At 47.5% G+C, this 12,416-nt stretch overlaps 1 protein-coding gene and 1 long non-coding RNA gene across 30 annotated transcripts in view; one reads left to right on the forward strand and one right to left on the reverse strand.

The window, feature by feature from the left end:
• The window catches only part of STYXL1 (serine/threonine/tyrosine interacting like 1), a 56,512-nt gene that overhangs the window by 21,063 nt on the left and 23,033 nt on the right, over window positions 1-12,416 (forward strand). For 17 of the 29 annotated variants that reach the window (XM_028845653.2, XM_028845652.2, XM_077996560.1 and 14 more), the window contains one exon: window positions 5,312-5,453. The exons of 7 other annotated variants lie outside the window; for them this stretch is intronic. In XM_028845653.2, the coding sequence (XP_028701486.1) occupies window positions 5,312-5,453 (142 nt within the window). Of the gene's footprint in view, window positions 1-791; window positions 1,046-5,311; window positions 5,454-12,416 lie in introns of all 29 variants that reach the window. 5 more of the 29 variants (XM_077996568.1, XM_077996569.1, XM_077996567.1 and 2 more) reach the window with 3 other exon arrangements.
• Window positions 7,786-10,885, reverse strand: LOC144339782 (uncharacterized). The gene is made up of 2 exons (XR_013415157.1): window positions 10,336-10,885; window positions 7,786-8,925 (listed from the first exon to the last, which is right to left on the reverse strand). It is a non-coding gene; the product is annotated as an uncharacterized LOC144339782 (long non-coding RNA).

A 12,416-nucleotide genomic window follows, 5' to 3' on the forward strand; every position in this document is an offset into this window, starting at 1 on the left:
CTGGGTCCAATCGATCTTCCTACCTCAGCCTCCTGAGTAGCTGGGACTGTAGACTTGTGCCAACACAATAATTTTTTTTTTTTTTTTTTTTTTGAGACAGGATCTTATTTTGTTGCCCAGGCTGTCATGGACCTTTCGTTCTATTTAGCAAACAGACAATAAACCCTAGAGATAATTGGCTATAATCCAAAGATGGAAGCATCTCCCTTTTTCCCTTCCCGTCCCATCCTCTCTTCCATTCCCCTCCCATCCCATCTTCCCTTCCCCATCCTGAGAAGTGGACAGAGCCCTGCACACAGTCACCATGTCCCCTACTGCAGTGAGACCTTTTCTCCACACCTCCAGGGTGTCTTCTCCCTCATCATTGCGAAGCCTGGCAGCCTTCGCCCAGGACCCGTCTCTCCCCTCTGCGGTCCTGATCACATTCTCTGCCCTGAACTTGGAGGTTCTCTTTGACTTCCCTGGTTTCTCTTCTCTTCTCTTCTCTTCTCTTCTCTTCTCTTCTCTTCTCTTCTCTTCTACTTCTCTTCTTTCTCCCCTCTTCTCCCCTCTTCTCCCCTCTTCTCCCCTCCCCTCCCCTCCCCTTTGAGATGGAGTCTTTCCCTGTCTCTCAGGCTGGCGTGCAGTGGCATGATCTCGGCTCACTGCAACCTCTGCTTCCCAGGTTCAAGCGATTCTCCTGCCTCAGCCTCCAGCCTGTAGCTGGGATTACAGGCGTGTGCCACCATGCCCGGCTAATTTTTTTTTTTTTTCTATCTTTTGTAGAGACAGGGTTTCACCATGTTGGCCAGGCTGGTCTCGAACTCCTGACCGCGTGATCTGCCCGCCTTGGCCACCCAAAGTGCTGGGATTACAGGCATGAGCCACTGCGCCTGGCCCCCTGGTTTATTTTCTCTCTCTTTGGTTCACCTTCATTTTCTCCTCCTCCGCCTGAAGATAACTGCTGGTCTGTCCTTGATCTCCGTATCTGTCAGGATACTTTCTTGCCAGAGATTTCACTGGAGCTTACAGCTGCAATGACCTCCACATGCAATTAGCAGTCCTGGTAAGTTTACGTCTAAAATTTTGGGCTGGACATGGTGGCTTGCTCCTGTAATCCTAGCACTTTGGGTGGCCGAGACAGGAGGATTGCTTGAGTCCAGGAGTTCAAGACCAGCCTGGGTAACATAGCAAGACCCCTGTCTCTACAAAAAACTGAAAAATTAACTCAATGTGGTGGTGCTCATCTGTAGTACCAGCTACTCGGAAGGCCGAGGTGGGAGGATCACTTGAGTCCAGGAGGTCGATTGCACCACTGCATTCTAGCCTGGGTGACAGAGCAAGACCTTGTCTCAAAAATAATAAAACTTTGTCGTCTAAAATTTCCCTTTCCTCCCTCTTCCCACTGTACTCTTCCACACTCAATCTCTGCTGCTTTTTCTCTACATAACTCGATAACTCGGCAGGGAGCAGGGGCAGGGTGTGTTCTTCCAGGATATTTCCCTGTCCCAATCCATCATTATTGTCTATTTGTCTTTTTTTGTTTTTATTTTTGAGACAGAATCTCACTCTGTCTTCCCAGGCTGGAGTGCAGTGGTGCAGTCTCAGCTCACTGCAACATCCATCTCCCAGGTTCAAGGGATTCTCCTGCCTCAGCCTCCCTGGTAGCTGGGGTTATAGGCACCACCACCACGCCAGGCTAAGTTTTATATTTTTAGTAGGGATGGAGTTTCGCCATGTTGGCCAGTCTGGTCTCGAACTCCTGACCTCAAGTGATCTGCCTGCCTCGGCCTCCTAAAGTGCTGGGATTATAGGCATGAGCCACCATGCCCAGCCCATAATCTCACTCTTAATCCCCATTGCAGGCCTTTTTCTGCACCTATTCAGAGCCCCCTCATGATGTATGGGCCTCCGTTCCCACTCAGCTCTCAAGTCTGTGCATTTCTTTGATTCTGGCCGCACCTCCTGCTTTGGGAAGGAGACATTCTCTCTGCCTCTGCCTCTCAGCTCCTCCAGTTCAGGCTAACAGCTTTTCTTTTTTTTCCTTTTTTCTTTTTCTTTTTTTTTTTTTTTTTTGAGACGAAGTCTCGCTCTTGTTGCCCAGGCTGGAGTGCAGTGGTGTGATATTGGCTCTTGCCTTCCCTCCCTAGCTTCCCAGTTAGCAGACTGAGGCCTTCAGGGCATTCCCAGCCCAGCAGGACAGAAAGGCTCCCAGCCCTGTGTTCTCAGCCTTCTTGGATCTGACCACCTCTCTTCTCAGCCTCATTCCTAGTACTCTTCCACTCTCCCTGACACCTTAGCAGCACTGTGCTGCCATGTTTCCTTCTATGATGCACCTGTATCCCATAATGTAACTCTTTTTTGAAAACGGAATATGTCCTACCGTTGATTTTTTTTTTTTTTTTTTTTTTTTGAGATGGAGTCTCACTCTGTCACCTAGACTGGAATGCAGTGGTACGATCTCGGCTCACTGCAACCTCCGCTTCCCTGGTTCAAGCAATTCTTCTGCCGCAGCCTCCCAAGTAGCTGGGACTACAGGCGTGCACCACCACACCTGGCTAATTTTTGCATTTTTAGTAGAGACGGAGTTTCACCATATTGGTCAGGCTGGTCTTGAACTCCTGACCTCATGATCCGCCTGCCTTGGCCTCCCAAGATGCTGGGATTACAGGCATGAGCCACCCTGCCTGGCCAATTTGTATTTTTTATTATTATTATTATTATTATTATTTTTAAGGCAGGCTCTCACTCTGTTGCCCAGGCTGGAGTGCAATGGCACCATCATGGCTCACTGCAGCCTTGACCTCCCAGGATCAAGGAGTCCTCCCACCTCACCCTTCCCAGTAGCTGGGACCATAGGTGTGCACCACCACACCCAGTTAACTTGTATTTTTTGTAGAGATGGAGTCTCACTATGTTGCCCAGGCTGGTCTTGAACGCCTGGGCTCAAGCAGTTCTCCCTCCTCAGCCTCCCAAAGTGCCGGGATGACAGGCATGAGCCACCAGGCCTGGCCTGATTCATACTTTTAATATGGTAGTGTCTTTTTCCCTGAAAGTGGGTGTGGTGAATATCTGCTGTTTTTCTGCCTTTTTGAGGGGAACTTCTCTTTCTGCTCAAACCATGGGTTTCTAGTGGTGCTCTCTAAAATAATATTCTGGCCAGGCATGGTGGCTTTAGTCTGCAATCCCAGCACTTTGGGAGGCCAAGGTGGGGAGATTGCTTGAGCTCAAGTTTGAGACCAGCCTGGACTACATAGTGGGACCCCAGAAGGCATCTGTTTACTACCTTCTTTTTGAGTGTTTGTTGTCGTTCTTGTTGTTTTGAGACAGAGTGTCACTCTGTTGCCCAGGCTCGAGTGAAGTGGTGCGATCTTGGCTCACTGCAACCTCTGCCTCCTGGGTTCAAGCCATTCTCCTGTCTCAGCCTCTTGAGTAGCTGGTACTACAGGTACATGCCACCACGCCCAGCTCATTTTTGTATTTTTAGTAGAGATGGGGTTTCACCATGTTGGCCAGGCTGATCTCGAACTCCTGACCTCAGGTGATCTGCCCGCCTTGGCCTCCCAAAGTGCTGGGATTACAGGTGTGAGTCACCGCGCCCGGCCTTGTTGTTTTTGTTTTGAGACAAGTCTTGCGCTGTCACCTAGGCTGGAGTGCAGTGATGCAATCATAGCTCACTGCAGCCTCTACCTCCCAGACTCAAGTGATCCTCTCACCTCAGCCTCCCGAGTTAGCTGGGACTACACGTGCACCCCACCACACCTGGCTTTTTTTGGTCTCTACAAATATATCTATATATATAGATATAAATATATAAATTAGCCAGGTGTGGTGGTGCATGCCCGTGGTCCCAGCTACTCAGGAGGCTGAAGTGCGAAGATCACTTGAGCCCAGAAATTCAAGGCTGCAGTGAGCTATGACTGCACCACTGCAGTCCAGCCTGGGCAACAGAGTGAGACCCTGTCTCTAAAATAAAATAATATCCAGAACCCTCGCCCCAGTGATTGATCATGGGTCTGGGATGAAAGCTGAGCCAATCAGAATTGGAATTAGAGAAGGGTGTCTCTGTCCAGCATGGCGGTGGAATTGGGAAGATGGGAGCCTGAGCATTGCTGGGGTTCGTGGCTCAAGCCTCTGGAGGAAGCTGTCTGAGAAGGGGAAGTCAGTGCGGAGGGGAAAGTGGAGAGGAGGAGAGCCTGAAGGCGGTCTGGGCTTTAGGATCTCTGGGTCCTAAAGCCAGCTGCTTTAGGTTTGGAAACCGGCTGCATCTTTGCCTTGCCTGGAGTGTTATCTGCCAACAAGTCCTTCTTTTGTGCACGCTCCTGATTAAATTGGTAGTACATCTTATAATCCATGAGTTTTTTGTTTTTTGTTTTTTTTGGGTTGTTTTTTTTTTTTTTTTTTTTTTTTTTGGGACATAGTCTCACTTTGTTACCCAGGCTGGGTTGCAGTGGTGCAATCATAGCTCGCTGTAGCTTTGAACTCCAGGGCTCAAGTGATCCTCCCACCTCAGCCTCCCAGGTAGCTGGGATTATAGGCATGAGCCACCATGGCCAGCCACATTTGAGCTTCCAGTCCATCTCATTCCTTCTGCTTACTCATGACTTCTGCTTCTACACACTGTCTACTTACTGTACTTTTTTGGGGTGTTTTTTGTTTTGTTGTTTTGGGACCGGGTCTTGCTCTGTCACCCAGGCTGGAGTGCAGTGACACAATCACAGCTCACCGCAGCCTCCACCTCGTGGGCTCAAGTGATCCTTCCACTTCAGCCTCCTGAGTAGTTGGGACTACAGGCGCATGCCACTATGCCTGGCATTTTTGTATTTTTTTCATAGAGATGGGGGTCTTGCTATGTTGTCCAGGCTGGTCTCAAACTCCTGGCCTCAAGCAGTCCTCCTGCCTTGGCCTCCTGAAGTGCTAGGATTACAGGTACAAACCACTGCATCCAGTCTGGTGTTTTTGGATTCAATCTCCACTGCCAAACACTCTCTCCATGAGAAAGGATGTCACTAATTCAATTGACCATGGTTTCTGTGACACCAGGGTACCTAATAGGCTGTGGATCAGTCAGACCAGCAGTTCTTTGGTCAGGCACTTCTCTCTGGTCCAATCAGCTGTGGTCAGCTTTTCTCAGAAGCGAAGGTAGTCATGGAGGATCCTTGGGATTTAACAGACTGTCCACCCACTGTCTCAGTACTTCTAGGCCTGTGTGTGTAGTTAGGGGAGAGAGTGCAGTCTTAGCTCCTCCTAGTGCTGCTATGCAGGGAGTCTCTGCTCAACTGAACCTGCCCATCAACAGGCCTGTCTTGTGTGTGTGTGTGTTTTTTTTAAGAAAAATAACGAGTATCTTCTCCCGGAGTCTGTGGACCTGGAGTGTGTCAAGTACTGCGTGGTGTATGATAACAACACCAGCACCCTGGAGGTACTCTTAAAAGATGACGATGATGATTCAGACTCTGATAGTGCTGGCAAAGGTGGGTTTTATGCAACAGCAGCAAGAATAATAGTTAACGGCTATTGAACAGATTTGTTATAGGACCAACAGGTTCATATGCCCGTGGCACGGGAACAGGCCAATGACACTGAGACAGCAGGGTTTGCATCAGAGAAAGCTTCATGATCACCGGATACCAAGCAAGGAGATAGGAAGAGGCCCTCAAATACATCTCCCCAAGGAGTTGTGGAATGGGATTTTTAAGGGGATTGGGGAGGGTGAGGGACTAGAAAGTTGGGGTCATTGATTGGTCGAGGAAAGGGGGATGAAATCATCAGGACGTGGAAACTGCATTCTTTGGTGAGTCAGCTCCTGTGGGGCCCTTCAGACCAGCTGATGTCAGCAGTTTCATCAGAATGTGGGACCTGAAAGAATATCTCAAAGGGAAAACAATGTTCCATGACGTTCAAGTTGTCACCTACAGAGCAGTTAAGGGGAACTATATCCTTGGCCGGGTATGGTGGCTCAAGCCTGTAATCCCAGCACTTTGGGAGGCCGAGGTCAGATCACGAGGTCAGGAGATCGAGACCATCCTGGCTAACACACTGAAACCCCGTCTCTACTAAAAATACAAAAAGTTAGCTGGGCGTGACGGCAGGTGCCTGTAGTCCCAGCTACTCGGGAGGCTGAGGCAGGAGAGTGGCATGAACCCGGGAGTCAAAGCTTGCAGTGAGCCGAGATGATGCCACTGCACTCCAGCCTGGGCAACAGAGCGAGACCCCGTCTTGGTGGGGGAAAAAAAGAACTATATTTTTGTAACAGGGTCTATGTGATTCTGGGACAATACACATCAAACAGCTGTGAGGAAGCAGGTTGGAGAGCAAGCAAGGTGACTTAGTGATGAATGCTGAATGTGCTGCAAGGTTGCTTTATTTTCATTTGTTTCCCTCCCTTCTTTCCTGATTAATTTCACAGAGTTTGTGGGGACAGTTTCATGTGTGCTATGCACCAGGAACCAAGGGCTTTACTTGGATCTGCAGAACAACTTACAAGGACGTTAACTAACATCAAGAGCTATGAGCACGCCAGGCCCAGTGACTCATACCTGTAGCCCCAGCACGTTGGGAGGCTGAGGCAGGAAGATCACTTGAGCCCAGGAGTTCAAGACCAGCCTGGGTGATAATGGCAAGATAAGGCACCCAGCTCATTTATTTACTTTTTGTAGAGACTGGGTCTTGTTGTGTTGCCTAGGCTGAGACTTAAGCTTTTAAAAGTGTGTAGACATATTTTTAAACCACCACACCTATAAGTGGTGGGGTCAGGATTCAAACCCAGGCCTTTTGGCTCTGTCCCGTCCCCCAGGAATTGGGTAGTGGAGCTAGAGAGCAGGCAGCCCCAAATCAAAACATTAAAGCGTAGTCAGTTCCAGTGTGCTCCATCAAACCTCTGAGGCTCTGCTCTGTTCTTCATGAGCCCGTAGTTTTGGGCTGACCACCCCTTGCGGTTGGCACTGGGAGCTCTGCTTCTAGAAATCAGAACTGCACCTGTGGGTGCAATTCCAGAAGCTGGGAGCGCTCACACCAACTGCCAGTGGGTGGCGCTATGCTTCCACCTTTCATAAAACCAGCTGTCTGGACTTTTGTCCCAGGAGGTCCTTGGCCAGGAAATTGTCCCTTCTTTAAGCTCATCCTGTTGGGCTCTGGTCTGCAATCCTAGGACTGTAGGCTGGGCCTTGAAACCCCAGGAGATGGTGCTCAACACAGATAATCCCTTTTACATTCTGTAACTGACCTTACTTTGCTATGGGGCCCCCATTCACAGGAAACCACAACCATACAGACAACTTGTGTACTCAAGGCAACTTTTCCTGTTTCAAATGGCATCTTTCAAGTCAATGAAAAGTCTTTGAGGGTACAAGACCATCTCAAGGCTTCTCTCAATACCCCCTTCTTTCCTTTTTTTTTTTTTTTTTTTGAGTCAGGGTCTCGCTCTGTTGCCCAGGCTGGTCTTGAACTCTTGGCTTCAAGCAATTCTCTTGCATTGGCCTCCCAAAGTGCAGGGATTACAGGCATGAGCCGCCATGCCTGGCCTGAACTCTCTGACTTCTGAGCCAGGCCCTGTGGGGTGAGCTTTGGCTCCTGTCTTGACAGCTGCAAATTCTCTCTCAGCCTGGCTGCAGACTCCAGATTCTTCCTCTCAGTGCCATCTCTCAGGTCCCAGCCACTTTATCCTCCGTAGCCCCTTCCGGAATTGTCTTTGTCTCCCTGAACAAAAATTCAGTATGGAAGCAGAGTTGGCCAGGCACGGTGCCTCACACTCGTAATCCCAGCATTTTGTGAGGCTGAAGCAGGAGGGTCGCTTGAAGCCAGGAGTTTGAGGCCAGCCTGGGCAACATAGCAAGGCCCCATCTCTACCAAAAAAAAAAAAAAAAAAATTGTAGCCAGGCATGGTGGTGCATGCCTGTAGCCCCAGCTACTCAGGAGGCTGAGACAGGAGGCTTGCTTGAGCCCAGGTGGTCAAGGCTGCAGTGAGCTATGACTGCACCACTGTATCCCAGCCTGGGTGACAGAGTAAGACCCTGTCTCAAAAAAAGAAGAGTCCATGCTCTTTCCTTTCTCCTTTTATCTGGCTCTCTGAAGTCTGCCATGCAATATTTCTCTTTCTGGGTCAGAACCTGGCCTCAGGATATCTTGGCTTAAGGATGTCTTGGCTTAGCCTTAATTATGCAAACTTCCTGTCACATATATCTAATTTCCATACAGTCTAATTGTGATTCTACAGATCAACGAAGGTGTTTAAGATTAAATTGATGTCCGCTGGGTGCAGTGGCTCACTCCTGTAATCCCAGCACTTTGGGAGGCCGAGATCGGTGGATCACGAGGTCAGGAGACCATCCTGGCTAAAACAGTGAAACCCCATCTCTACTAAAAATACAACAAATTAGCCGGGTGTGGTGGCGGGCGCCTGTGGTCCCAGCTACTCGGGAGGCTGAGGCAGGAGAATGGCATGAACCCAGGAGGCGGAGCTTGCAGTGAGCTGGGATCGCGCCACTGCACTCCAGCCTGGGCCACAGAGCGAGACTCCATCTCAAAAACAAACAAAAAAAAAACCACAGTGAGTTCACACCCACTGGGATGGTCATAAAGAGACAGATAATAAGTGTTCGTGAGAACATGGAGAAATTGGAAGCCTCATACACTGAACCAGAAAGTAAAATGGTACAGCCACTGTGGAAAACAGCTTGGTGTTTCTTCAGAAGGTTAAGATACAGACCTCCAAGAAATGAAAACACATCCACACCAAAGCTTTTGCATTAATGTTCATAGCAACGTTAGTCATAATAGCCAAAAATCACGAACAACCCAAGTGTCTATCAGCAGCTAAACAGGTGACACAGATTGTAGTCTATCCACACAGTGGAATATTACTCAGCCATAAAAAGGAATAGGGCCAGGTGTGGTGGCTCACGCCTGCAATCCCAGCACTTTGGGAGGCCAAGGTGGGTGGATCACCTGAGGTCAGGACTTCAAGACCAGCCTGGCCAACGTGGTGAAACTATCTCTACTAAAAATATAAAAATTAGCTGGGCATGGTGGCAGGTGCATGTAATCCCAGCTACTAGGGAGGCTGAGGCAGGAGAATCACTTGAACTTGGGAGGCAAAGGTTGCAGTGAGCCGAGTTGGTGCCATTGCACTCCAGCCTGGGCGACAGAGTAAAACTCAGTCTCAAAAAAAAAAAAAAAAAAAAAAAGTGCTGTAATGTAGACGAACACTAAAGAGATCATGGTAAGTGATAGAAGTCAGATGCAAAACATCACATATTATTCCATTTATATGAAAAGTCCAGAATAGGCAAATCCATAAAAATGAGTGGTTAAGTGGAGCTGGGAGTTTGGGGGAAAACAGGGGTATAGCTGCTTAGTGGTACAGGGTCCCTTGTAGGAGTGATGAAAATGTTCTAAAATTAGGCCGGGCACTGTGGCTCACACCTGTAATCCCAGCACTTTGAGAGGCTGAGGTGGGAGGATTGTTTGAGCCCAGAAGTTTGAGACCAGTCTGTTCAACATAGATCCCGTCTCAAATAAATAATACATAAGAAAACATTCCAAAATTGATTGTGGGGATGGTTGCACAACTCTGAATATAATAAAAGTCACTGAATTGTATATTTTTTCGAGTTTCAGATTAACGGGTACACGTACGGTTTTGTTACCTGGGTATATCGTATGATGCTAAGGTTTGAAGTTCGATTAAACCCATCACCCAGGTAGTGAGCATAGAACCCAATAGGTTTTTTTTTTTCTTTTTTTTTTTTGAGATGGAGTTTTGCTCTTGTTGCCCAGGTTGGAGTGCAGTGGCATGATCTTGGCTCACTGCAGTCTCCGCTTCCTCTCAGCCTCCCAAGTGGCTGGGATTACAGGCGTGTGTCACCCCACCCAGCTAATTTTTTGTATTTTCAGTAGAGACGGGGTTTCACCATGTTGGCCAGGCTGATCTCAAACTCTGGCCCAAATGATGCGCCTGCCTTGGCCTCCCAAAGTATTGGGATTACAGGCATGAGCCATCGCGCCCGGCTGCAATAGGTAGTTTTTCAACCCCTGTCCCTCTCTCTCCGTCCTTCTCCTTGTATTCTTCAGGGTCTGTTGTTCACATCTTTATTTCTATATGCACCTGATGTTTAGCTTGCACTTATAAATGAGAACATGTAGTATCTGGTTTTCTATATCTGTGTTAGTTCGTTTAGGATAATGGCCTCCAGCCCCATCCATGGTGTTGCAGAGGACATGGTTTTCTTTTTTTCAATAGCTGTGTAGTATTCTGTGGTATAGGTGTACCACATTTAAAAAATCCAGTCTGGGGCTGAGCACAGTGGCTCATGCCTGTAATTTCAGCATTTTGGGAGGCCAAGGCAGGTGGATCACTTGAGGTCAGCAGTTTGAGACCAGCCTGGCCAATATAGTGAAACCCTGTCTCTACTAAAAATACAAAAATTAGCCGGGCATGGTGGTGCACGCCTGTAATCCCAGCTACTTGAGAGGCTGAGGCAGGAGGAGAATCGCTTGAACCCAGGGAGGCAGAGGTTGCAGTAAGCCAAGATTGCGCCATGGCACTCCAGCCTGGGCGACAAGAGCAAGACTCCATCTAAAAAAAAAAAATCCAATTCGTTGTTGATGGGCCCTTGAGTTGATTCTATGTCTTTGCTGTTGTGAATAGTGCTCCAATGAACATATGGGCACAGGTATCCTTTTGGTATAACATTTTCTTTTGGATGTGTACGTAGTAACAGGATTTCTGGGTTGAATGATAGTTCTATTTTTGGTTCTTTGACAAAGAAATCTCCAAACTCCTTTCCCCAGGGGCTGAACTAATTTACATTCCCACCAACAGTATATAAGTGTTCCTTTTCTCCATAGCCCTGTCAACATCTGTTATTTTTTGGCTTTCTAATAAAAACTATTCTGACTGGTGTGAGAAGGTATCTCATTGTGGTTTTGATTTGCATTTCTCTGATGATTAGTGATGTCAAGCATTTTTTCGTGTTCGTTGGCTGCTTGTATGTCTTCTTTTGAAAAGTGTCTGTTTATGTTGTTTGCCCACTTTTTAATAGAGTTGTATATTAGAGTTCTCTAGAGGGACAGAACTAATAGGATATATATACACACACACATACATATATATACACACATATATACATATATACACACATACGCACACATATATGCATGTATATGTGTGTATATATATAAAGGGGAGTTTATTAAGGAGTATTAACTCATGTGATCACAAGGTCCCACAATAGGCCGTCTGCAAGCTGAGGAGCAAGGAAGCCAGTCTGAGTCCCAAAGCCGAAGAACTTAGAGTCCGATGTTTGAGGGCAGGAAGTATACGGCAGGGGAGAAAGATGTAGGCTGGGAGGCTAGGCCAGTATAGTCTTTTCATGTTTTTCTGCCTGCTTTATGTTCTAGCTGTACTGGCAGCTGATTAGCTGGTGCCCACCAGACTGAGGGTGGGTCTGCCTCTCCCAGCCCACTGACTCAAATGTTAATCTCCTTTGGCAACATCCTCACAGACACACCCAGGACCCATACTTTGCATCCTTCCATCCAATCAGTTGACACTCAGTATTAACCATCAGAGGCTGTTTGTTTTTTGCTTCTTGATTTCAGTTCCTTATAGATTTTGGATATTGGATCTCTGTTGGATGCATAGCTTGTGGATACTTTCTGCCATTCTGCAGGCTATTTGTTTACTCTGGTAGTTTCTCTTGCTGTGCAGAAGCACTTTAGTGTCCTCAGGTTCCATTTGTCAATTTTTGTTTTGTTGCAGTTGCTTTGGAGGATTAGCCAAAAATTGTTTGCCAAGGCCAATGTGTCAAGAAGGTGCAGTTGCTTTGGAGGACTTAGCCAAAAATTATTTGCCAAGGCCAATGTCAAGAAGGGCATTTCCTAGATTTTCTTCTAGGATTTCTATAGTTTTGAGGTGTTACATTTAAGTCTTTATCTTGAGTTGATTTTTGTGTATGGTGATAGGGGTCCAGTTTCATTCTTCTGCATATGGATAACCAGTTATCTTAGTACCATTTATTGACTAGTAAATGGGAATCCTTTCCCTGTTCCTATTTTTTGAGACAGGGTCTTGCTCTGTCTCCAAGATGAGTGCAGTGGCACAACCATTGCTCACTACAGCCTCAACCTCCCTGGCTTGGGTGATCCTCCTGCCTCAGCCTCTCTAGTAGCTGGGACTGCAGGTGCCCGCCACCACACTCAACTAATTTTTTGAATTTTATTTGTGACGAGGTCTTGCCATGTTGCCCACACTGGTCTCAAACTCCTGGGGTCAGGCATTTCTCCTGCCTCTGCCTCCCAAGGTTCTGGGATTATAGATGTAAGCCACCATGCCCAGCCTCCATTGCTTATTTTTGTCAACTTTGTTGAAGATCAGATGGTTATAGGTGTGTGGCTTTATTTCTGGGTTATCTGTTTTGTTCCATTGGTCTATATGT

Source organism: Macaca mulatta, chromosome 3, assembly GCF_049350105.2.
Source record: "Macaca mulatta isolate MMU2019108-1 chromosome 3, T2T-MMU8v2.0, whole genome shotgun sequence".
Classification (NCBI taxonomy): domain Eukaryota; kingdom Metazoa; phylum Chordata; class Mammalia; order Primates; family Cercopithecidae; genus Macaca; species Macaca mulatta.